We start from the raw sequence: 25,596 nt of genomic DNA, 5'->3' as shown, positions 1-25,596 counted from the left end.
TGTTCATATTTTTATGGCCTGTCTGCAGCCTAGAATGGGTCTGTTGCTTTTCCATTAATATGTACTCTTCAGTCTTCTAGGAAAGACTGATCCACTAATTCATGAAGGGGGTTTTACCAGAGTTCCCATTAAACAAATTACAGAGCTAGCACAGATAACATCTTAACTCTATCAAGGATGAAGTTACCTGGAAAGCAACTCACAACTCATAGATTCTCATCCCCTAAGCAACTTTATGACCTACCACTAAAGACCAGGAGAGGTTTATTTTAGCCTTTTTAGTTTTTCCTCCTTCCAAATGGATCAAGAAATCTCAAAAATCTCAGCCACTGTGGCTGAGAACAGACCATAAATGGTTTCAGAGTTGTTTCATTCATGTTTAGCTCTGAAGACATACTGTTCAGGGGGTTGCCTGACCTTGTGCCACCAACAAGCCACATTTATGCAGCTTCTTACCACCATGATCTCTAAACAACTTCTGAGCTGCACTAGACCAGTGTAGTGCTAATAACCATGTTACATACTTCACTTCAGACAGGACAGATCTCTCCCCGTCGGAGCACTGGGAGCGGCGGTACTGCCGGTAGCTGCGAGGGGAGTGCGAGTGCCGGATGCGGATGGGGTCACCCTGAGTCCTGAGAGAGACACAATTCACAACACAGGGCTGGTAAACCAGATCTTCAGCACAAAACATAAATTCAGCTGCAGACTGAGAGCCTTCCCATTTAGTACTAAAGTGTAACAGATGGCTTCTGGCTGAATTTAAAGGGCTAATACTTCTTTTTGGAAGACTGTACTTGGAATTCAATGCTTTAAGAGAGCAGAGGTCACAAACTGGCATGCCCATATTTGAGAATGGAACTTTATAATAAAGAATGTATTAATTTATATGTCCTTAACATCCACATTTTCTGCCTAGTGGTGTGTGGAAGTACATGATAATGCAACCCAGGATCCCATTTGTGCCACATTCAGCTGCTTATGCTGACACTTGAAATCCCAAATGGGCAATTATTGCAGTGAAATGGATGTTGGTTCTTAAGGAAATAGTTATGCCCTGGCAACTGCCCATGACAAACCAGGGAAGGGGTTGCAAAGATTAAAGAGTGCCTTGGATGATTGGAATATTTAAAACAAAGAAGTTTAAGGAAAAAAATATTTTCTTGTTTGCATTCAATTCTTTCTGCTTCTGTAGTTTATAATTTAAGAAAGTTTCATGGCTAGCATAGGGAGACATACAGCACATACAGACAGGTTGATGAGTGTGTGGGAGAGATAAGGAGTGATTAAGATGGGTTTTTTTTCTTATTTTGAAAAGGAAAATATTTGATTTTAATATTATTAAGTATCCCCACGCAACCCATCCTAGGGGAGTATTTGGGATAGATATTAGTTTATAGATTATATGTAAATCCATTCCTATTTCTGTAGGACAGAGTTCACGTAAAGTTAGAAAAGTGGGCTTTTATATTCACAAAAAACAATTATTTCTGACATAAACTCACTCTACTTTAGTGTATGGAATTTCTTTCAATTGCTCCTCTGATAGGCCAGATGGATCCACAAGCTCCTTCCTGTAAAGGATCAGGAAAAGTAAAAATATAACAGTAACTAAAGTGCAAAAATTTTTATTATATTGGACTAAAAAGATTTACTAAAACAAGATGTTGTCAGCCCTGAAGCCATCTTGACATAAAAATAGGACTCCTATTTTGAAATAAGTGTAACTTCACCTTGATTGCTTCAACTACGTGTCTCATCCTGTCCCACCTTCTTCTCACCTCCCTGCAAATCTGATCTTGTCACTTCACAATACCATGAGCATTATGTGTGCTAAACAGTGAATATGCCTTGGAATTACTAAATGTTTTCCGAAGGGGTAATGAGAAGTCATGCTAAAATGTCAATATGGACATTTTGGAAGCCACATAGGAATAAATCTCTAAAATGATGTCTTGTTCGTTAATAATTCATTTACATACAATGGTCATCTTTATTGCATGCACTCGGTGACCTGCAGTCACTGATTCTATACAGTCTGTGATTCTATACACAGGAGGTCATTAACATACACATAATTTACTGAAACTAAATCAATGTAGTGCCACAGTGGAGGGGATTTGAATAACTACATTAAAGGCAAACCAAGCATCTCTCAGACCCTACAAGGACCATACTTACTGAATATGTTTCCATAGTTCTTCTTTAGCTTGTACATCTGGGCTTCTCCTATAAATATCAACAAAGACAACAAAGGCTCAGCTGTGAAAACCATCATCTGACATGTCTCTGTTCAAATAACTTTTAACATCACAGACCCTGCACAGAAACCATGATAAATGTAATCCACCAGTGATTTCAATTTTAAGGTCTGTTATCTCAGAAAATTCATTAAACTTCATCTGTTTACTTCAAAAAGTCATTTCTTGAACAACAGGCTCTAAATCACAATTCCAGTTCCACCAGCCTTCAGCAAGAGTGTACATAAAATATAAACATCAGAATTCCTCAAGCCAAATCACTGCCCAGTCGCTGCCACCACTTATTCCTCCAAGGACAAAATATTTTGGAATAACACTTCTGAAAAAGGCCCTCAGAAAAGTCCTGTGGCCCACAGAGCCCTTTGTGGGCAGAAGGAACCACAGGCCACGGATCAGTAATCCCAGCCATTCCCAATGGATACCAGAAAAGGCCTCTGGCTCCACTGCAACTACAGCGCAACCTCTCTCTGGTCATCTCCAAAAAGGGTTTCTGCTCAATTTATTTATTTTTGGTGTCCAATTAAAAAAAAAAAAAAAAACAAAAAAAAACCAAACTAATCAAACCAGCAACTGCACCTAATTATGCACTTAAATATTTAGTATGTATTTAATTCATGTGCAAAGAATTTACCAAAAATTATAATCTCCCTGTGTCAGACACAGAGATGTAGCAAAGCAAGCCTGAGAGGCATGTTTAGCATTTTCTACTAAATCACAGAATGGATGTTTCTAACGATAACCCTTTTTTTTTTTACTTTTCTTTTGCTGTTGCAAGGTAAGTGCAAAACCACTATTGTTTAAGCTGCACCTGGAATTCACCCAAACCCATTCAGAGTAATAGATTAAGTAAAGATTTTAGACAGTGGCAAGGACTACATTTGCATGGCGAGATCAGGTATCTCTTTTCCTTGTTGTTATATAAACTCAGTGTCAACAGCTAGACTGTTCCACACTATCTAAGATGTGAGGGATGCAACTTTTAGACACATACAGCACACATAAACATGCCCAAATTTTCTCAAATACTAAGTTATATACTACACAATTAGGTCATACAGCCTGGTCTTTTTTTCTCTTAGACAAAAAGGTCTAATATAGCCAAAGATGCTTTAGGAGGGCTATAATCCAAATTTAGATGCAGATCAAGGAGGACAGCAGAGATCTGCATTTCTGCACCTCTAAATGGACTCTCACTATTACCATGTCTGGTTTATTTCCAGACTTCAGCCTAGGAATACTGTTGAGAGACATCTATATTGTAGTAAACACTATACAGCTGATGTAAAGGCATAATATTTTGGGATGCTAATATTTTGGGATACTTTTTAGATTTTTTTTAGAGCAAAAATACTAGGAGATACTACTTGACTGGTTTATAAACACCAGAGAAAGATCAAAGGGCAAAAAATAATCCAGCATTTGTGTTTCCCTAGTAGAGTTAAAATTAATTCATCCATAACCACCTCAGGCTCCAAGGCTTTCCAGGCAGGATGATTCCCATCCTTGATAAAGTGCTGTCCCTTCCAGTTCCTCAGGTTCTCACAGTGGCAACAGCTACAGCATGGGTGGTTTACAGTCTATTTGTTGTCTGTGTACAGAGCTTTTTAAAGATTTCTTGAGTTTCTGTTTATTATAATGCATTTAGTTTTCTCTGATTTTCACTTCTATCAGTGCCTCCTGCTTTTTGTGGACAATGCCAGCTCCAGGCATTTTGCTCTGTGATCTCTGCCATTTTCCCTCTTTCCATCCCTGCAATTACACTAATAAGAAAGACTTTGCTGTACAATACCAATTTAGCATTATGGCATCCCATGGTAAAGAAAAAAAAAAAAAGTAAAAGAAAAAAAGGGCAAAATACAGTACTCCTAATACTCCTTCCTTCACCCTCTTGCATTTACTTCTCTTTATTACATCTGTCCAGACTGCTTTTAACTCCCTGATGGAGTAAATGCAGTGGCATTTAACAGCCTTTCCTCGCCCCTCAGGTTTGAACTGATTTCTGCCCCCATGTAGCTTCGTGCTTACAAAATAGCAGCTGCAAACCCTGCGGTCACCCTGGGGGTGGAAAGATAGGCATCCTCTTCTGAGGCTGAATAATCAGACAATGGGGGATGTGAAAGCTCCCTGGAAAATGCCAGCTTCTCCAGGGAGGCTTTGTCATGCTTACAAGCCCTGGTTAGCCCGAGGAAGCAAAGCCCCTAGGTCGCTCCCTAAGCCAGGACCCGCACAAAGCAAGGTATTGTAGGCACCACTGACCCATTGGATCAGCTCCTGGCTTTTACTTATTCATGGAAATACAGCAGTTCAGGACCTGGCCTTAAGTCTCAAGTATCATAAAGAATCGTGTGAAGCCCCACCGACAGTAAGAAATACTAATTTGTGGGGCAGCATGGAAAGAGAGTGGTTAAATAAGAAAACATCATTTCTCCACTTTCCAGGAATTGTGCCTCCTGTTTTCTGTGACCAGCTCCAGGTATTTTGCTCTGTGATCTCTGCCATTTTCCTTCTTTCCATCCCTGCAATTACACTAATAATAAAGACTTTGCTGTACAATACCAATTTAGCAGTATGGCATATCATGGGAAAAAAAAAAAAAGAAAAAAGGGCTAAATAAAATGAATCCTCAGAGCAAACTTCTCTAAGACTTCACATCCTGCAACTAGTTACTTTCCATCTGTTTAAGTAGTGTTACCATACTGGGATAACCTTACAGCATTTATTCAGGTTAGCTCCCCACCAAAGAATATAAATATGATGCAGATAAAGTAACTTAATTAAGGCATTTTCTTTCCAAAGGCCTGTTCCCCTTCCTTTAAAAGCAAAACAATAGAAAGCTTACAAAAAGAAAAGTGAGATGTAAGATGAAATGTAGGTATTGCATATACTGCATAGGACATTCATGTTTGTATGGTTTTTAAGAGCCCACAACAAAGCAATTCTGTTAAATCTTTAAAGCCAGATCACAATCCTCCTTTTACTTTGTTTTCATCTTTTTACTGTGAATTTTTTAGAACTCACTGGTTTGAAATATAGGACTCAGACTCTCCTATCTCAGTATCTGAATCAATACCTTCTGGACAATTTGCATGCTAATCAGTTTCTCTAATGCACAAGAAACCTAATGGGACTTCCCAGTAAGTGATGAATCTCATGGGGGGCTTTTTGTTTATTTTTTATTTCGTTTGCATAAGCTGGAACAGCTCTACACATTAATAAGGTCTACATTATTTTTTGTGCCTGCATCTGCACCCTTATTAATATTTCAGTTTGAGTCACAAATGGTAAATTTAAATAGTCATGGAATTTTATGGCCATTCTTCTTAATTAGAAAAAGCCCTTTGGCTACACGGATGTTTTACATGAACTCTTGAAAATAAACCCTGTGGAACTAGAATTGGGAGCTCTCTGCATTTGTTTATTCCTCGAGGAGACAGAAAGGTCAAATTCCTGTCAAATACTTTCATTCCCAAGACCAAGGAGACACCACCTTGCCACCATGAATGATTAATATTACTCATTATCAAGCAAATGTAATGCACTGGCCGGGCACAGTAACAAACATTTCAGACACTACTTCACATATCCAAAGGGAAGCTCTAGTTACAATTGCAATAATGGACTTACTGTGAAAGAATTACCTGTTCTACTAAATGTAAGGGTTTGTATAAATTTTTGAGTGGGCAAGTTGAAATGACCATTTGACAATATTTAAAACCAAAACAACCATAATCAATGGAATTATATTTCCTTTTCTTCTGAACTGTATCCAGTCAAGTAAACAAACAGCTGAGCCAAACTAAATTAAATACATTCTCTTATAATGTACTACATGTTAACAGTTAAATGCCTTTTACTAATTTATTTTCAAAGATTAATTTGGTCTTATTTCATTGTCAGTTTGTTTTTGTGGGGCTTTTTTAGCTGGAGAGTGTGATATAAAGGAAAAGCAAGAGGAAATGAGAAGCCTTCCAAAATGTTCAGGACTTCCTCATTTTTTTGCTTCCTCTAGGACCTTTGCTTTCTAAGTTAGATGCTTAACATCTATGTGTTTTTGCTAAAAGTAGTTTAAATGAAATATAACTCTGAATGTTACTGTGCTGGAAAATCAAAGCCATTTCAGAAATTAAGTTAACCACAAGAGGGAACCCGTGCTGTCCAAACAATGAGAATTACCTGGCCTGTGGGGAAAAAATAAAAGCTGGCTGCAAATTTAATGTAACCATTATTAACTGAGTACATTTCCTAGTTTACAGCACTTTCTGTAAATAACAAACAAACCAAAATCAAATTTAATCAACTGTATTTCCTGGATTCCATAAAATAAGCTTTAATGTTCCTGAAGTTTAGTAATATATCATTGTACAATTACACCTAATAACACATTACTTTTGTGCAGCTGAAAGTGAACAAGTCTGTACAAAGCTTGTTAAAGAAGAAATTCCAATATTTGTACCTTTAAAGGTAAATTCTGTTCCTCATAAAGAAATAAAACTGCAGTATAAAACTGGAGACAGCAATGAGTTCTATCAATATGGGCAACTGAAAATAGAAGTGGATTTTAACACTAAAAACTTTAATGCTGACTATGTGATACCAAACAGTTTGTCTATGCTCCAAAACCAGCCAATTTTAGAAGAAAAATACAAATTAAAGGAAACCAACATTTTCATTAGCTTGATAAAATTAATTTCAAAAGCTGATAACTTTACCATGTCAGAACAGGCTGTAAGCAGGAGCAGCGGTGCCTGGCATTGAGGCTCCATCATGGAAATCTTGACACTGGGATGCAATACACCACTGACTGCTGCTTGTCAGGAATAATTTGACATGGAAACATGAACAGCTGCTTTAGTTTGGAACACCACTGCAGATACTGTATGATTAAACAGGTGTGCGTGTATTCCATAAAAATATTTGCAGCTATCAAGTCTCAGTGCTTCCACAGATGTGCTGCCCAGAAAAGAGGAATCACTGTACTCATTACAGAACTAATGTTCAATGAGCCACAGAACCATCCAGGACTTATTCCCAAATGATGGACAGAGCTTCTCAGCAGCTTCGTTACAAAGCCCTCTCTGCCTTATTTGTGTCCTAAAATTCTAATCACTGAACAAAGGCAATTTGACCACAAAGGCAAATCTGCTAATGTGGGACTATGCCACGTGAAAATCTCTGCTCCTCAGCAGCTGAGGGTCACCGCCACAATGGAGATATTCCTCCTGCTCTTTAACACCATTAAACAGCCTTAATTTACACATCAAAGGGTGCAAGGGTTACGTACGATCGAGATCTGTGCCTGGACCGCCGGTAGTTCGGGTCTGCCTGGGTTTTCCCCTTCTGCCGCCGCAGCACAGCTTCCCACTGCGGAGCAGAGTCGACCATATCGTTCTCCTGCCGCAATCTGCACCGGAGATACAGGAGTTTAGTCTGAGGGCTCAGGGCAGGATGCTCTGAGAAGCAATGGGGTATTTCCACTCCCACTCCCCAAAAACTCCAGCTTCTGCAATGTTGTACTTATCCTTTTATCTTGCTAAATTGTAACTAATGCTCCAAAACTGGTTTAAAGTGCAAGAACTATATAAAAGAAAACTCACTGATTTGTTATTTAGAAACAGAAAATTTGTTATTTAGAAACAGAAAATTTAACAATCCATGCCTTTAAGAACAGACCCACAACTTGCGTTCTTCCTCCCAGTCCAAGCCAAACGTTTGGAATTTTTTCCCTGTTCACATATTCCACTCTACCTCATCAGCACCAAATGGGAGACCCACATCATGCTACAAGGTTCTACTATTACAATTTTCAGAAGCACTTTACTACAGCATGCACCTTCCTAGGATCCAGGGAAAAATCTGCTTGGTGAGTCCCCACTCAGACGAATCATTCTTTCATCCCAACCTGCAGCAAAGCTCACGATACATGCAGATCTCCATGCAGGCACTCCTTCTGCACCACCCCCTGAGGCTTTGATCCCTGTCATGGCTTGTGTGGATCTAAATGACATGCTGTGCTTTTTATTTCTTCCTTTTTTATTTGGTTTGTTTAAAATCAATTAATTCATTAATAACATGCATTACGGATTGAGCCAAATTTCAAAATCCTGTCAACTCAGCACATTTGTTAGCAGGCTGAAGTAATTCCACAATGCCATAGCCCTCCAGGCAGCCAAGCAGTGCTTGACCAAAGTTCCACAGATGCTTCCTACAGTTTTGAACGTTGCACATATGACTTTTGGGATGAAATGCTATGGTGGTGGAGCAAATGGACATGCTTGGTCACAGTGGTGAATTTAAAATACAGCAGGGATTTCAAAACGTCTCTGGAAAATACCACCCAAGCGTGGATTGTTTTATTGGATGGTATGACTGAGATACTGGAGAAACCAGAGGGAAGGCTGACAGGTACAACAAACAAAGAAGGCAACAGAGATCAAGGGATTACACTGGAGACTTAGGCAATGCAAAGTATGTTGTTGCTGCTCCTCACTTCAGATGAACTTTTCTCTTTGAGTTTTGAATTGTATCAGGCTAAACCAGCTACACAGGCTTCTGCTTTTCCTTTAATCAGATCTTCTCTCATATGCATAATGAATTTTGAGCTCAATCCCCAACTACTGTAAACAGCCACAACTCTACCAAATGGTATGAAGCATCTGGAGAAGACTGCAACCTCAGGTTTTGATTTCTAAGCAAATCTTTTTAAATCTGTAATCTGCTGACATAAACTTCTATCTAAGGATTTAGTAGAAAGACTCACACAGCAACAAGTAATGAGTTGTGATTTTCATCCCAAATAATCCAATTTGTGCAAACAGCAATCATCTCATATGGTGTAGACACCACCAGCTGCCTCCCACACACAGCAGTCACTTGCACAAAAGTACTGAAAATCTAAATATATAAAGTTAGCTTCACAGCTATTAAAGCAAGTAGTGTCAGAGCACTCTAAGTACCAGAGCGGAACTCTATGAGATGGAGACATGAAGAAACAAAACATACATTTTACAGCTGCAAAGAAAGGTAGTATGCTCACATTTAATAAGGTAAAAGATTACTAAGGTACCACAATATCTATATGAAATTCATTATTTGAATACAATGTTCAAATTCTAATAATTTTGGAGCATTTTTTTAGGTTTTTGGTGACAGAAAGGACAAAAAAATGCTGAAAGAAATTTAGCTCAAATCCTAAATTTCTATTTAAAGGTACTTTTGAATAAAAACTGTTGCCCTTGTACTGAAAGCCCATTACAGTTTTCATTTCAGACTTTTCACTGAGCACTGGCAGGTTGCCCAGAGCGGTGGCAGTGTCTCCATCCTTGGAGATCCTGAAAAGCTGCCTGGGAGCAATCCTGCACTCCCAGCTTGGGCCAGGTGACACCCAGAGGTCCCTGCCGGCCTCAACCATTCAGTCACTCTCTGATTCTAATCAAATGCATCTTCTAAGTGTAGAGGGAAAGCATGTTTCAGTGCACGCTGTCTCCTCCTTTTATGTATTTTTATCTACACAATAGATTTTGACCACAGGATTGAAAATGCAAATGCATTTCTTCTCTGATTGAAATATGCTCATTACAAATTCTTCTTCAATTTCACATGAACATCTGCTTAGGAGAAAACATTTATATAATGTAGTGAAACCTCAAAGATTGAGATCGGGTAAAAAGATTTTCCCCAAGATTTTTCTAGTTTTCTACCTTTTCATCTGCATTTCTGGTTTTCTCTGATAGTTTGTTTTCTTCTGGCAAATAGTTCACAGTGATCTCTTGTCATGTGAAAAATATATTCTACTCTACTATAATCAAAAGCAGACTTCTTTGGTTAATGTGAATATTCACTCATTTTATTCCAATAAAATAAAACAATTTTGTTTCTGCTTGTGTCAGGGGCCTGATTATTGTACTGGGAAAAAAAAAACTGTATTAGTTTATGCACCAGCACAAACTTCAGTAACAGCAGTTGCAAGCCTCATTATAATGTTCTATTTAACCCTGCTTGGGCTAGCTCATCTCTGAAAACAGGAAAGCTGCTCAGAGCCTCTGACCTTCCAGCTTGTTATGCTCCTGCAGAAATTCATTTTTATTGGTTGTTTTCCTGCATCTACCCACAAGGAATAAGTCGTAGACTTCCAACTCATTTAGTATATGTTTAATCTAAAACTAATAATGATTTTTTTTCTGGTCAGATTTCAAGTGAACACCTAAGAGCAAGATATGCTGAAACATTAGCATTTTTGTTGTATCTTCCATTTCTGAAAACATGAAAAACTTAGAAACAACCAAAAAAAAATTGATTTATTTTCTTTTTCTTTTTCTTTTTACTTTTTTTCCATGAAGTGAGGAAGTGTGGGTAAAGGCCCTTTCATTCTTCAAAAAATGATAAGCAGTACTTAATCCTTCTTACAATTCAGTGTTTATATTGCCAGAAGTTCTTAAAAACATTCTTGTGGTCAGTCTCTAATTTCTTTCACTTGCCTGTGGAGCTCCCTGCACAAGGAGTTTCACAAGAGGAAAAAAACCTGGCAAGAGTGTTCTGGGAGAAAGGGATACAAAATACCATTTACTGCTGATCACTGAAACTACACTCAGCATGTCATTTAAACTTCAGCTGAAAAACAAACCTTCCATGCACACTAAGTTATTGTTAGCCAAGTACCCCACAAGACTGCACTCTAATTTAGGTAAGCTTCAAAGAATCTCAGGTCTCAGATGTGCTTTATGCCATCCCATATGAGTGTCACAGTGATTTTTTAACATTCTTTAACTACTGCAAGTCATGCTGAAAATGTAATTATACTGCATGTTCCTGCTGCACTATCTAGCATGCAATTATTTCTCAGAGCTTCCAGAGATCTGGAAATCATTTATCACTGAATATAGGACATGAAGAAATAATGGCAGCTCATGCAGACAGTAACTTAGAAACTTTGCCTTAAAACAGTTCCTCTTTTGTCTAGTTACATTTCTCTTCTTGCACTGTGTTTATGCAATATGAGGAAATTCTATGTAATCTTAAAAAGTATATTTTCAGAAATACCTCCAGGATGTTGTGATTTCCAGTGCAACATAAAATACACAGCTTTGGAAGGAATTTATAAGAAATCAGTAGTTATGCCATCTTTTTCATACCAGCAACGGGAAAAATAGAATGTATAATACAGGACTTGTTAGCATCACTTGATATGCACTATCGCTATCCTATTAAGAGTTGATGCTATACACATTTTGGGTTTGGGCCCACACCTGACATTTTGGAAAACAAAATCTTTATACAATTAAATACATGAATTTAAAAACAACATTGAGATTCATATCCACTAAAAATATTTTTACTTCTCAACAGCTTATTTTCTGCTTCAAAAAATCTGCACTTGAATTTGTGAGGTAAAAAATATATGCTAAGAATATAATTATCAAGATATTTTCCACTTTATTTGCATTTATACTGCAAATATAAATACTGTAAGTATAGCCTGTACTTGATCTTGTGGTTCATTACTGAGCTCTTCCCAAGACACAGGAGGGCAGGATTCATTGCATGCAACTGTAATGATGCATTCTGGCAATTATTATCACTCTTTTTATTCAGAAAAGGGTACCTGGCAGTACAACCTGGTTGCCTCAGGAGGACTCTATACAAATAAAATACAGTAGATCCCTTCTTACTAGGTTTATCTGAGAAAAGCCCATCTCCATTTGTCCGTTTCATGTTTCCCCATCAAAAATATTTAATATATTGTTATATACCTGTTTCTCTTCTTTCGATGCTCTCTGTTGGAATTTTCAGATTCACTGCCACTGCTGGTGTTACAACGGGACCGTGACCTGGAGAAGAGAAAAGCAACATCTCGGGATGGATTTGTCTACTATTATTGCAGTGCTAAATGAGGAAAGAACACTGTAAAGACATTACTCAGAAAATCAGAATTAAAATACTCTGGAGTGCTTGTCTACACCAGCAAGACATATTATCTTTTTCTTATTAATTGATTGGGAAACACTGCTTCAAAAGTAGTACATCCAGAGTGTAGTATCAGGTGAGTGCTATTTTAATTTTGAATAACTTCACTGTTTCTTTTTTTTTTTCATTTGTATTATTTTATCGTTCAGCATTCTTTTTGCATATGCCACATCAATTTGTTTCTTGGATGTGTGAAAGGTCTCATCTCTAATCTGCATGGCTCTCTTCTTCTTGCACATTCTGGTACACCCAACAGAAATTATACAGAATTCTGGGTTTGCAAGCAAAACAAAATGCTCACATAATATTCTATTCCCCTCAACTTCTATCCTGTAAGTTCCTACGTCTTCAGTCTATGGAGTCTGCTCTCCTCTACCTCCTAAATTAGAAAATCATTAGTTCAAATACCTCCTACTCAAACAAAAATGTGTTAGAAGAACAGGACAGCTAAAGTCTAGGAAAATCAGCTCAACCCAGCTTGTCTGAAGGGAATGTTAGGCAGCCTGGAAGAAACACCCATTTTTCCAACAGGATTCTCCTGCTCTTTATGGAAAAAAGAAGGCTGCACTACCTACAGGCAAACTCCTCTTTACTACCTGAGACCCTTAAATCCATGATTGCATTTTGGAGCACACAGACCAGCTGTCAGGGCTTTGGTCCTAGAATCCAGGACTCTGCCACTCTACCACTGGCTAGATTCTAAAGACTTGCACCGTCATCAAAATGTGGTGTGGATTGTGACTCTTCTTTAGTGTGAGGATGGTCTTGGAATTATTGGATTTGAATGATCTGAAAAAGATCCTTCCCAACCTGAACATTTCTGTGATTCCAGGAATGCCCCCAAAGACAGACGTGTTTCTCTGCTATACTGACAGCCCAGCTGATTAATGAGGAAAGCTGACTGATATTAACAGGAGCTAGTCTACAAGGATTTACGCTGTCTGGAATTGCAATCGGTAATGGTTTTGCTGCAATGGAAAATATAATCTTCCTTCTGAGGTCTCTGGCCATGAAATAGGAGCTATAAGAGGATGCACATTTTCTTATGCCTCCTGGCTCTTCTTTTGCTCTTTGATAGCCGATATTTGTAAGAGGACAGATTTGTTAAACTACATATCAAACAAGCCAAGGAGGCAAAGCAGTTCCTTAGGTGTAAGTAACAGGTAAAGGGAAGCATTTAATGACAAGGTAGGAAGTTCCTGACTAGCTCACTGCATGTTCTAATGGTTTAGGAAGAAGAGCCCAAACAGGATGAAAGATTGTTCCCAGAGAACAGCACAGATGCAGCATGGAGCTGTTCTACCTGGTCAGGCACACACCACTCTGCTTTCCACGAGCACTAAATAACCAGGACACTGCTACAGATGTCGTTCTGACACACCCGAGAGCCTCATGAAATTCTCTGTAATACCAGTGAATTATGGTTGCCTCCAACAAATTGCTGAGTCTTTAAACTCCCTGGTCTATGGAGTCTGTTCTCCCCTCTCTTCTAAATTAGAAAATCATTAGCTCAAATAGATCCCATTCAAACAAAAATGTCTTAGGACAGGTAAAGTCTAGGAAAATCTTCAGCCCAGCTTTCCTGAAGGGAATAAATTTGGACAAGTGAAATTTCCCCTAGAGAAGGAGCTTCTCCCTGTTTGAAAAGATACCAAGTTTATTTTTTTTTAAATTATTTTATAGCTTTAGTCAGGTTTATTCATCTTTGCCCTAGGGGAAGGGAGTCCAAGTTTTTCAGGACATTGTTCCACTAAGAAAGGCCTGATGTACTTAAGATCTTAACAGACTGGGAGTAGCACAGAAGAAGCACAAAAGATAACAACCATCAATGACCATTAATGACCATCAACTCTAAACATCAACCTTGGCATGGTCGGAGACACCTGGTCTCGGAAAGAAAAGATAGGAATGGGGGCCAAATTACCTTTGCAGGTGAACAAATTCATATCCAGTGGAAAGCCAAATGCTGAGAACTACATAACTTGGAAACAATGAAGGTTGAACCAATAAATCTCTATGGGTTTTGACTGTATAAAGTTAGTGAAAAATCTAGTAAAATGTATGTGTCATGGAATTATTTCCTCTGCACACCCAGGCTACGTGAAGATGAAATTATTTGTATTTGGATGAAATAATTTGTATGAAATTATGTTCTACATCCTGGTCAGAACAACATCCTAGCCAGAATAAAGTAATGACTTGGTTCTCTAATACTAAAAATGTTGGAGGGTTTTTTGGTTTTCCCTCAGTTTCAGTGACATCCCCATCCCCAAACTTCTTGTTCATAATTTAAAGCCAGGTTATCCATGCTGCCGGCTAAAAATACAATCTTCTGGGTGGAGCTCAAAGTGGGAATAAAAAATATGTGTGTTACTACAGAAAATCGTAATCTCAGCTGAAGAAGGAAGATTAAATATTGTGCCAAAAAGAGTCACTCAAGCACAATGGAAGAGTTAAGAGCAATAAATGCTCTAGAACTGCAGCATACCTTACACAGCCAAAAGTAAACCTTTCCCCACCCCAGTCTTATCAGATTTTTAATAAATATACCACTAACATCAACATTAATAAGTCATTTGAGCAACACTCTTCTTTCACACTTCCAGGTCATTAGCATGACTCTTTTCTTCTACATTTTGCAGCATGACAAGAAGTTTCTTAATGTGATTTAAGTAATTTGTCTCATAAGATACCAAAACAGCCAATAATCACAGCGTGGTAGGCAAAGTACAAGATAAAACATAAACAAGATACAACATAAAATTGATCAATCTCAAAACAAGCCTTTCTCTAACTTTTCAGGACTGGAAATCTGATTCACCTTTTAGATACTGCACATTGAATTTCCTTGCGTTACTTGTCACAAAAGCATTTGTGAGAACACAGAAAAGCTCCTGAGCTGTCAGCTGAGTAGCAGCTGCTCATGCTTGTTGTCAGAATATTATCTTTCACTGAATATTAAATATAATCTTTTATTGAACTGAATAAATTACCAAAAATGGGCAGAAAAAAAAGATAGTTTCATAAATCAGGTGCAAGAACACCAAGATCATCCAAATCTCTGGCAATTTTAGGGTACCTTTTGTCCTTTATTCCTCATTTTCCTTGTCATGCAATATATTTGATATTTTGCAGGTAGAATACCTATATACTCTGGCATGAGGAGCAGGAAAGAAGTCATAGTCAGTTTTACAAGAGACACAACAAATACTGTCTAGGAGAGGGCTTGGAGAGCTGAGGAAAGCTCATATTCTGGCACAGTCTTTTTCTGATTAAAATGAGAGGAGAATAGCCAAATTGTGAGGAAGTGGAGAAGGTCTTTTGCAACGTAAACAATAACAAACCTGTGGTAAGACGTCTCTTCTGAGCACTGGGGCTTTCCACCTGAGATGTTTAACTAAATCTTCCCAGTTTTATGTATTGGACATCTACCACAAGACTACCACTGGCAGCTTGTAATGCTAACATCCTCCCGAAAAATATTATCTCATAGTAAGTGCAAAGTGTATGAGCACTTTCTCTGGTTTCCTGTGATTGTCCCGAGAGGTTTGTATCCCTGCCAGAGCTCCTTTCCCAAGCTGCTGCAGTGAGTCAGATCCTGGGAGTGCCTCCTTGCCTTCCTAAGCTCCAGGAGCCTCTGACATTGAAGTGCACTCTACTGTCTCCTCATTCCAGCAGAGCAAGCAGGAGCAGAGTGAGGAGAAGCATTAAACAGTCACGACAGCAGATGTAGCAAAAATCTGTCCAAAGCTGAAGTTGCTGAAGGTCACACCCAAATTCACACCTGCATTTTATTTGAAATGTGATAACTAGTCAAGTCTGAAATGAGAGATGGGAGCAGGGAGGAGAAGCTTGAGAAAAAATAAAAAAATGTGCAAGGCAGAAAGAGGACCATCAGGAGTTACATATGCCTTTGCACTTACTTGTGGCAGGATAATTCATCTCAGACAACAGCACACTTGCTTGCAAAACAGATTAATTAAAACTGGGTAGGGAGGCTGGAGAAGTAAAATAAAATCTGCAGATTCAAAATCCACAAGCTAAAATTTATAGAATTGACTTTCAAGTTGTAGATAACCCTTAGCAAACTATCACAAGCTGCCTCTAACATGGGGTAGTAACAATTGTACTGCAAGATTGCTGTGACGAGGCTGTGACACAGAGCATTGTAGCAAAGGATAAGAAATAAAGAATAAATAAATAATAAATAAAGAAATAAAGAACTAAAAGGTCATAACACAACTAACCTTTTATACATTTAGGAATATGAGGGAGAAGAATGGAAAGAAGGGAATGCATGAACCAAAATATAACCAGTACCTTCAGTGACATTTCATAGCTGCTATAGATCATGTATTTACCTTCTCCTTTGCTTTAAATCTGAATCTTCACCACTGTTTTGATTTTTCCTGTGACATTAAGGAAGTTTTAATGAAACGTCATGGAGTTACTTAGTACAAATTCACAGAACTACTCACAAAAAAAACCCAAAATATTTTCATTTTTTCATGGATTTTTTTTTCCAGCATGATGTCTGGCAGAGAAAATAGGGCATGTGCTTCTTTTAAGCCCTTCAGGACACCTTTACAATAAGCTTTGAAGGCATGATTCCATTCAAGCTCTCATTGCAAACCCCTGACTTACACAATTAAGCAGATCATTCTGCCCTTTAGAGTTTCCTACTATTTCCAACATAGCAGAGTGTGGTGGTTTCCTCTTAACTCCAGCAAAGGGTGCATAAACAGCACAGCTATTGTTATTAACAGCTGGAAAAGGAAAGTGCATGAATAACACCAAGACTTAGGAAGGCATAATTAAGTTAAAATCTACCTACTATTGTCAAACTTTAAAGTCTCACATATGAGATAAGACTATTAAAAACATTTGTTCATGTGGTAGTCCAAGAGAAAACTTGCTGTTGGCATGACTGTCTGTCCACTGACCAGATCAGCCCAATGTAAATCCCAGATGATAAAAACAATTTCCTCTTGCACAGTGCACAAACACTTTTCTTTTCTTGATATGAGAAAGCTTTGCATTGCATGTCTCTCTACTCTTTTGTTTTTACAAAGCCAAACAAGCCCTTCTGGCAGCTAAGCTAGCAGTGACGAGAAAACCTGAGCTGGTTTTGTCTGCAGTAAAGTTTTCTTCACAGTGGCAGGCATCGGGCTGTGTTTTGGTGTTGTGCTGAACACGTGGCTGATAACATAGAAATGCTTTTGTTATTGCCGAGCAGGGACTGCACAGAGCCAAGGCCACACTGGGGAGGAAGCTGGGGGCACTTGGGATGCTGGAGGGGGCACAGCCCAGACAGGTGACCCAAACAAACTGAGCAAAGGAATATCCCAGACAGTGTGACAGCAGGTTCAGTGTATAAAGTGGCAGGGAGAGGAAGGAGGGGATGTTTGGACTGATTGTGTTTGTCTTCCCAAGTTAACCTTAGTGTGACGGAAATGGCTGATCAGCTGCTCAACAGTGGGAAACAGGGAATTCGTTCCTTGGTTTGTTTTGCTTCTGTGCCTGGCTTTCGCTGTTTTCCTCAACTGACAAGGTTTCTGTCTCCTACATTTCTGATTCTCCCCCTGATCCTGATGGCAGGGGAGTAAGTGAGGGGCAGCCTCAGACTTGGCTGTGGTTAAAACATGACAAAACCCATGCAGAAACACATTGCTGTTAACACCTACAAGGGCTCTATGCAACAGAGCAAAAACATAACTCCATTGCCTGAGAGTTACACTAATTTATTTGAGGTCATTAAGCATGCATTATGGGTGAGTTTCTTCTCTCCTGTTCCAGACAGCTAATGGTTGATAAAAGATTCTGAAACAGTTCAGAAACCTGACAAGGATAAAAGCTCTACATCAAATTGGATTTCTTCATCAATATAGCTGCATTGTCAGAGACCCCTTTGCAAGCTCTGGATTTGAAGGCCAAACAGGAACTCATTTCAGAGCTGTCAGGAAGAGATGTAGCTCTCATGTGCTGGCTCCTAAGGCAGTTCTAGAGGACTGCAATGAATATGGCACAGCATCTGTTTGTTTATACTTCATAACAGATCACAGCACCAGGCAGGTTGCCCCAGTGATGAAAGCAGCTTCTCAGCAGGACAAATCATCCCAGGTAACATGCAGTTTCTCAATTCTATTTTACTCCTCTAAGTCATTCAATTCAGCTTGTACCAACTGAAATTGTCATTTGTTGGCTTTTTGCTGGCATCTTCTCTAATGCAAAGTGGTTCATATATGGGGATGTTGAAGACAGTTTTATGGTTCATTTGTGTAATCCTTGGGTAAGTTAAAGTAAAGAAATGTTCTTTTAACACTACTTTGGAAGTTCACTGTCAAGCAAGCAAATCCATCAGTGCTTTCATTCACCAGGTAGAACGAGCTCCAGTAACTAAAGGAATCTTGCACATGCCAAAAACGTAACTTTTCACATTTTAAACATCATTTTCCCACAACATCAGACAAGCAAACAACCTGACCAAATCTTTCTTCCAAAAACAGCTGTGGTACTCTTGCTCAGGTGGGGTTTTTTTTTACTAACAACTGGCCCCTGGAATGGCCCCTTTCCCAGGACCCAGCTGTGCCTCCAGGAGCAGAACACTGAGCATGCAGGACCTCCAGTTTCTAGACAGAAAAGCTGACAGTAATTGATCCTGAGGCTCTTACCTCCTCCGAACTGGCTGCCCAGACTCATTCTCACTGCCACCAGATGGGTTCCTTCGGCGAGAGTAAGGAAACTTTGGTGATTTATTGCGGTCACTGGCAGAATTATACAGTCCGCTAAGGTTAAAAAGGAAGAGCAAAGAGTCGGCTTTAAAATTTCCAGGGCAGTTTGGCCAGCTGAGATTTAGTTCACAAAAGTGAAAAGGTTCATGCACATACATGCACACTACGTACAGGTGACTATTCAGCTATGTGTGCTTTTCTGGGTGTTAGTGGGTGTTCTATGTAAATGCAGATAGTGCTGCTTTCTAGCAATATATTTTTCGCACTAAATCTTGAAATGTAGGAGAGATACCTCTTACCATTGCCAGATCAATAATTCTAAGCTTACAAAGTATAAATTTTAGTTCATGAATATTCTTTTACCATAATAAAATTTCTGTGCTTTAGTATGGCATATCCAACCCAGAGGTAGGCATTCTTCATGTTTTCCATGGATGTAAGTATGAAAACTTCCCACGTTTTGTCATGACATTTGTCTTCATCACAGAGCTGATGCTTGGGAACATTAAACAATTCTATCTCCATTTCTCTTCTGTTCATCCACCCAAACCTCTGCCAATGGTGTGGAGGTGCTCCAAACTCCAGCTTTCTTTCTGCTTTCCTGAAAGCATCTGGCCTTCAATTGAATCCATTCTTTTTCATCTGCCTCTGCAGACAGCTGATTACAGCACTGCTCTGCACAGGTGAAGAGTTCCCACAGCTCATCTCAATGAGAATTATTAAGAGCTGTGAAAGCCTCTGTGCAACATCCAGCCTGCTCATGCGTCTAAACCTGCACAGTGCTTTAGAATTTATAGATTTGCAAAACCATTGTTTGGCTCCTGCAGGATCAAACCTCCTGCTCTCCTGAGAGCAACTGAAACACTAGAGACATAAAATGACAAGATGACACCACTTTTCTAAACATAACCAAAGATAGGTCTGTAGCAAGGGAATAGTTGCTCACTACTTTGTTCTTACTCTAGAAATTACTGCTGTTTACAGAAGCACAAGAGGTAAATCATCAGAGCACCCCAAATGACACATCAGGTATAGATCTGAATGGTCACAGAAGAGCAGGACCATTCTGGATTACACTTTACATGCTGTTTCCAACAGCAGCTGTAAACATCCAGCTACAGGAAGCAAAACCCTGAAGGCAGCTCCCCAGTGCTCCCTGAGTCCCACACCATTCCCAGTCTGGGGGACTTACTGGGGCAGCTGCTGCACCTCTGTCTTCAGAAGTCCTTAAGGATTTTTGTTCCATGACTCACCCAGCTTCCCTCAGGAATTCACCTCCTGGCAAAGGAGGACCACAGGTCTCCCACTCATGGTGAGTCACTACTGACTGCCTTTTAAACCACCTTCAATAGCTTCACCTGAAGATCCTTAGTTCTTTTACTGGAAAAATAGTCTTGGTCACTTTCTCTTTTCTCAGGTGACTCTTGATTTTCTATATATCATCCCCTGAAATTGCATCTTTTATAGTCTGTCCTTCCTCCTCGTGCAGATTTACTGCAGAGCCTGTCACATATTTGATCACTTCTGCTGCCCCTCTCCAAGCCTAGACCTTTTCCTGAGATAAGAACATCAGAACTGCTTCCAAAATGTGAGCCACCAATTTATATAATGGCATAATGCTGTTATCTTGCTTTACTAATAATTGCTAATTTTTTTTTCTGACTGCTACACAGCTGATGTTTTCTTTATTTCTTTATTATCCATCATAATTCTACAGCACTTTATATTAACCAGAAATCTAGGTTTGGTGTTTTTTTTGTCCTTATGCACCTCTCTTTATGTTTTTTGACTCAAAAGAATCTACCCATCAGTCACATTTTTAGGAGTCTTTCAGCCACTCTTCACAAACAAATTTCTCACTATCCTAAACAATTTTGCATCATCACCAAACTTTATTACCCCTTTTTCAAGTTCTATCACAAATATTCTAAATATCTATGAACAGATCTCTGTAGAAACCCACTGTTGACATTCAGTCACTGGCTACCTCCTCCTATACTTGCTTTCTTAACTTTTAATTGTTTGTTTATCCATGAAATAACCTATCTGCTTACATGAAATACACATCTATTATGAATCAAATAACACATTAATATATTATATTAATAACCTTCAACCTTCTGCTGTGGTATGATATTTATTATTGCCCAATACCTAAGACACCAAGTCTTGCCTTACCTCTGTGGCCCATTTTCCTCCCATGGAGCACTTGTTTTACTTCTTTGCGTTTCTGGACTGTTTTCATTTTTCATCTTCTTAAAGCTAAGTCAGAGAAGAAATATATACATATGAATAATGTTTAAAAAAAGAAAAACAACATTTTACACAGATCACATTTGCTTCTTTCTGACCACTTAAAATTTAATTTTAAAGGGATACACTCATTATAGAGAGATCCACCTTAGCATATAGTTACTTGTTACGTGAAAGAGGGCAAAGAGCTCCTATGCTGAAAAATCTCACCTATAAAGAGCAATCATAAGGGAAAGGAAAAAGAAGTAGTAAAAAAAAAAAATCATCTCTGTAACCTCATAACTGTAGCAGTACTGAGTCAGAAAAACAGGTAATCCTGTCTCCAAATAAACATGAACAGACACTTAAGCAAGAAGTCTAGCAGTAGGGCAAACATACAGCATGATCTCATAGTCTCCCATAAAATACAGCTAAAAGATAATTGGATCAGAGGCTTTACCTCCTTTTTATTTTACAAAGCTCTTAGTGAAACTTTTCTTCCATGGGTTTACTTAAATACATTTAGAACATTTTTTAATTCATAAATAGTGCCTAGTAGGAATATATTCCAGTATCTGACTATGACATAAACAATTATTTAATGTTATTTCAAAACTTCCACCTGGTTCAAAACTTCAATCCCTTTTTCCTGACTGTTTCTGTGATTATAGAAAGAAATAAAGAAAAACAAACAGCTATGAATGATGACTCCCTAAAGCAGAAGCTCCACCCCTTATTTTTTTTTTACAGATTTTTAAATGTCTAATCTCTTTTCCAAGTGAAAGAACCACAGGCTACTTAATCTCCCACAGTATGGGAGTCACTGCACACTTCAGATTATCCTTACCATATTTCTCTACCATTTTTCCAGGTGTACAGTGCCTACTTTAAAATGGGAGCAGCAAAGTCAGGGGTGATGGAAACTATTCAAAGTATGACAGATCACAGGTTCATAGGTTCACAGGGTAGAATATCCTTCTCATACCCTCCCCCGTAAAGCCCTGGGTTTTACTTTTGCCAGGAAAAAAAAATGTTTTTGTGAAAGAGCTGACTCATTGACTGCTGCAAGGCAAAGTACCAGGGTAGTCACCTGGCTTGAGAGATATATCAGCATTTGTAACCAGTCTCCCACTGATGGGGATGGGAGAAAAACAGTATGTGCCAATTCTTCCTTTATTCCTAGCATTCCCACAGTGTGAGGTTTTACAGCTTCTGACCCATTAAAGCTCCCAGATAATTGCCACTTCAAATGCTGGGAAGTGGCTTTTAGGTGAAGCACATCCCTGTCTAATGGCTCAGCAGAGCTTTTCCTGCAGCACCACCTCTGGAGTTCTTTTCCTGGAGTTCACCTGAGACAGAATGAGGCAGCCACACTGATTTCCACTAAGGTCATCAAGTACTACTGACAGAACCCTGTACAATTATTAATGCACCATATAGTTATAAAGTGCAATTCAAGAAGGAAAAATAAAAGCTTTACAGTTGCTTACAGAGAGGAGGGTATAAGCTCTCCCCAAAGCAGGAGGTGACAGACTCAGCTTTATGGAGTAATTGTGGCTACTTAACTCACTAATCCACTTTTAACCTCAGTCTTTGGTTACTACAGGTCACTGAGTTAATCATTTAATTCTCACAGAGTGAACAAAATGCAAAGCTACAGTAAATCAGCAGGAAAAGAAATTAAATTACATCTTATCGGGTAAATAATTTTCTTAATACTGCACCCATTAATTATTGACTCATAGATGCATGCAATCTATCCCTAGGCTTAAAAATACGTGCTTACTACAGACTGAGCAAGTAACTCAGATAAATACATTTCTGTCCCATATTGCAAAAAGGAATTGATTTGCACAGCATGAACTACTGAACGATGCCTAGGCTGAACTCAAACAACTGTGAATACTGTTTTCTAATCTTAAAAGGAGAAAAAAAAGATACCTGGGAGGTGAATTTACTGCATTAAATTCCCAAGTCATTATTCATTTTGAGCAGACACACACTTTGTAAACAGAAAGCTAGAGCATGGCAGCTCTTCAAATACCAGCAGTATCTCCAGGAATGCAGAGGCAAAAGGTACTCAGTTCATTCAAAGTATGTGAATGGATCTGAATTTCGTGTGAGATTTCATTGGGGGCTTTTTGTGCTTTGAGTCTATACCACGTACACAGAAGCGATTAACTATAGATCTCAACAGTGAATTAGATGTCAAATATGAAAAGTCAGCTTGTGAACACTACTGAAAGATACTCTGCAACCATTACTAACAACTAATGCAAGAATTACACAGGATGAAGCAAACTTCCAAACTGTAAGTGCTACACAAATTTAGTGTGCTACCTCTCACATACACAAACCCTGGCGGACCCAAAAGTTGTCTTTTATGTGCAGACAGAGGCACAGAGAAAAACAAATCAAATCCTAAATTGAAAAACAATTTCCAACACTGGTTTTTTTTTTTTTTTTTCTGGAAGTGACTAACACAGTCTAAAATATGACTTACTAAGAATCTGCCTGTAAATGGCTTTTAAACTGTCATGGCAAGAAACTAAACTCAGTAACCTTGAAGCTGTCATATTGAGAGCCACTTATTCTGGTTCTTCATCTAAGACCTGCCTATCCATTTCTTTTTAACAGCTCATTGTCAAAAATTCTGTAGTAAAGGACTCCCATGCCTCCTAAAACAATGATCTCTGCACTGTGAAATAGTGGTACCTTTTGCTTTATATCTTTCTTTCTCCTAACAAATCACAGAACAGCACAATGGTGGGGTTGTCAGAGTCCTCTGGACATCATCTGGTCCAGCTGCCTGCTCCAGCAGGGTGACCCAAGCTCAGTTGCCCAGAACTATTCCCAGACAGCTGTAGAATTATCTCCAAGGATGGAGACTCCACCACATTTCTGGACAACCTTTGCCAGTGCTCAGTCATCTGCATAGGGAAAAATTATTTCCTGACATTCAGAGGGAACCTCCTCTGTTTCAGTGTGTGCTCACCTGGTCCTGTCACTGGGCACCTCTGTAAAGAGTCTGGATCCATCCTCTTTGTGCCTTCCCTTCATGTATTTTTTTACCTCTGTATTGTTTTCTACTTAACGGTTTAGCTTCAGCATGACCAAGTGGCAATCATAAACCTTTTTTTAAACACATGATTAGCATTATTTTCTAAGGGCTAGAATAATAGATTCAATTTCCCTCAAAATGAGAAAGCAATTTAGCTCAGCTTTTCTTTTGGAGGTCAACTGTTCTAAATGTTAGGCAATAGAGAACCTTATCCACCAAGTATTTGCAGTACATCTTTTAGATCCTTTCTCAGAGTTCTGCCCAGATACCTAGTTTGTGAAGCCCACAGCCTCAATGCTTAGGTAAGCCCACTTAAGGGTTGCTCAGTCGAGGAAAAAACCCAACTGTCAGGATTGCCAAGCATGCAGAGACAGATATCTAGGCAACTAAACAAAAGTTAAGTGCTGTATTTTTGACTCATTCTTTTGTAAGATCACTCTTTTTCTGATTCAGGCATATAAATTCCACCTAAAATTAGGGGTGGGGATACAAACCTTTTTCTGTATCTAAGCCTTACCTCTTCCTTTCAAATACACTTAATAACCAGAGATGTGCACTTCAACACTAATAAATTAGACACAGCAGAACACACAAGTCCAGAGGAGCCCTAGCAATTCACTACTCCTACAGATCAGGAACAAATATGATTTTTATCTGATTTTTACTACAATTTCAACAGTGTAATGGGAAATCAGTGCAAGATTAACAAACCTGCTGGGAGAGAGCCCATGGCCAGCTCCTCCCTGCCACACACCCCAAGCTTGCCCTGTTCAGAGACACAAGGGCCATGACCTGAGGGCTCTGACAGTCAGCCCACAGCTCCCAGGGGAGAGACTAATAAGACTTCACAGGACTATCCTGACCAGTGCACTTTGGATCATTACCTGTCTTTTTCCTATTTAAACTTGAGACTCTCTGCCTTCCCATTAACTTGTGCTGATTTATGAGTTTTCAAACCATGTGTCACCTGAAATCCCTCTTCCACACTAATTGGAAGATCAGGGGTTTATAAAATTAAATACTTGCCAACATTCTCTGACCTTTGTCAGTAGATCAGATGGTCCTGAAGTCAATGGCAGGATAAATAGGATACTAATGATTACTCAGTTTTCCTCTATCCAATGCATTGTACAACCTCTTAAAATCTGTAAGGAAACTGCAGGTCTACATACCTTTTCACTGGAGAAGGTGCAATAATTTTGGTAGTTCCTTCATTTTCCCCATTTGTTGTAATCTGGCTCATGTTCTTAGAACCTAGGGAAAAAAAAAAAAAAAAGAGCTGAATCTTGTAGCATAACTGTTTGCACAACTATTCAGCATAATCACCTACAGGACAACATGACAGATAAAA

General features: G+C 38.8%; 1 protein-coding gene across 3 annotated transcripts in view; it reads right to left on the bottom strand.

Annotated features, from left to right (window-relative positions):
- The window catches only part of EPB41L4A (erythrocyte membrane protein band 4.1 like 4A), a 114,909-nt gene that overhangs the window by 3,797 nt on the left and 85,516 nt on the right, over positions 1 to 25,596 (bottom strand). For 2 of the 3 annotated variants that reach the window (XM_085567191.1, XM_085567190.1), the window contains 8 exons: positions 25,418 to 25,499; positions 21,131 to 21,214; positions 18,893 to 19,006; positions 12,008 to 12,085; positions 7,543 to 7,662; positions 2,182 to 2,229; positions 1,506 to 1,574; positions 525 to 635 (listed from right to left, as the gene is read on the bottom strand). In XM_085567191.1, coding sequence (XP_085423317.1) covers positions 525 to 635; positions 1,506 to 1,574; positions 2,182 to 2,229; positions 7,543 to 7,662; positions 12,008 to 12,085; positions 18,893 to 19,006; positions 21,131 to 21,214; positions 25,418 to 25,499 — 706 coding nt within the window. Of the gene's footprint in view, positions 1 to 524; positions 636 to 1,505; positions 1,575 to 2,181; positions 2,230 to 7,542; positions 7,663 to 12,007; positions 12,086 to 16,582; positions 16,631 to 18,892; positions 19,007 to 21,130; positions 21,215 to 25,417; positions 25,500 to 25,596 lie in introns of all 3 variants that reach the window. The other variant, XM_021524791.3, reaches the window with a different exon arrangement.

Source organism: Lonchura striata, chromosome Z, assembly GCF_050655825.1.
Source record: "Lonchura striata isolate lonStrDom1 chromosome Z, ASM5065582v1, whole genome shotgun sequence".
Taxonomy (NCBI): domain Eukaryota; kingdom Metazoa; phylum Chordata; class Aves; order Passeriformes; family Estrildidae; genus Lonchura; species Lonchura striata.
Note: the sequence above shows the minus strand (reverse complement) of the source record. Positions and strands in the feature narration are given on the sequence as shown.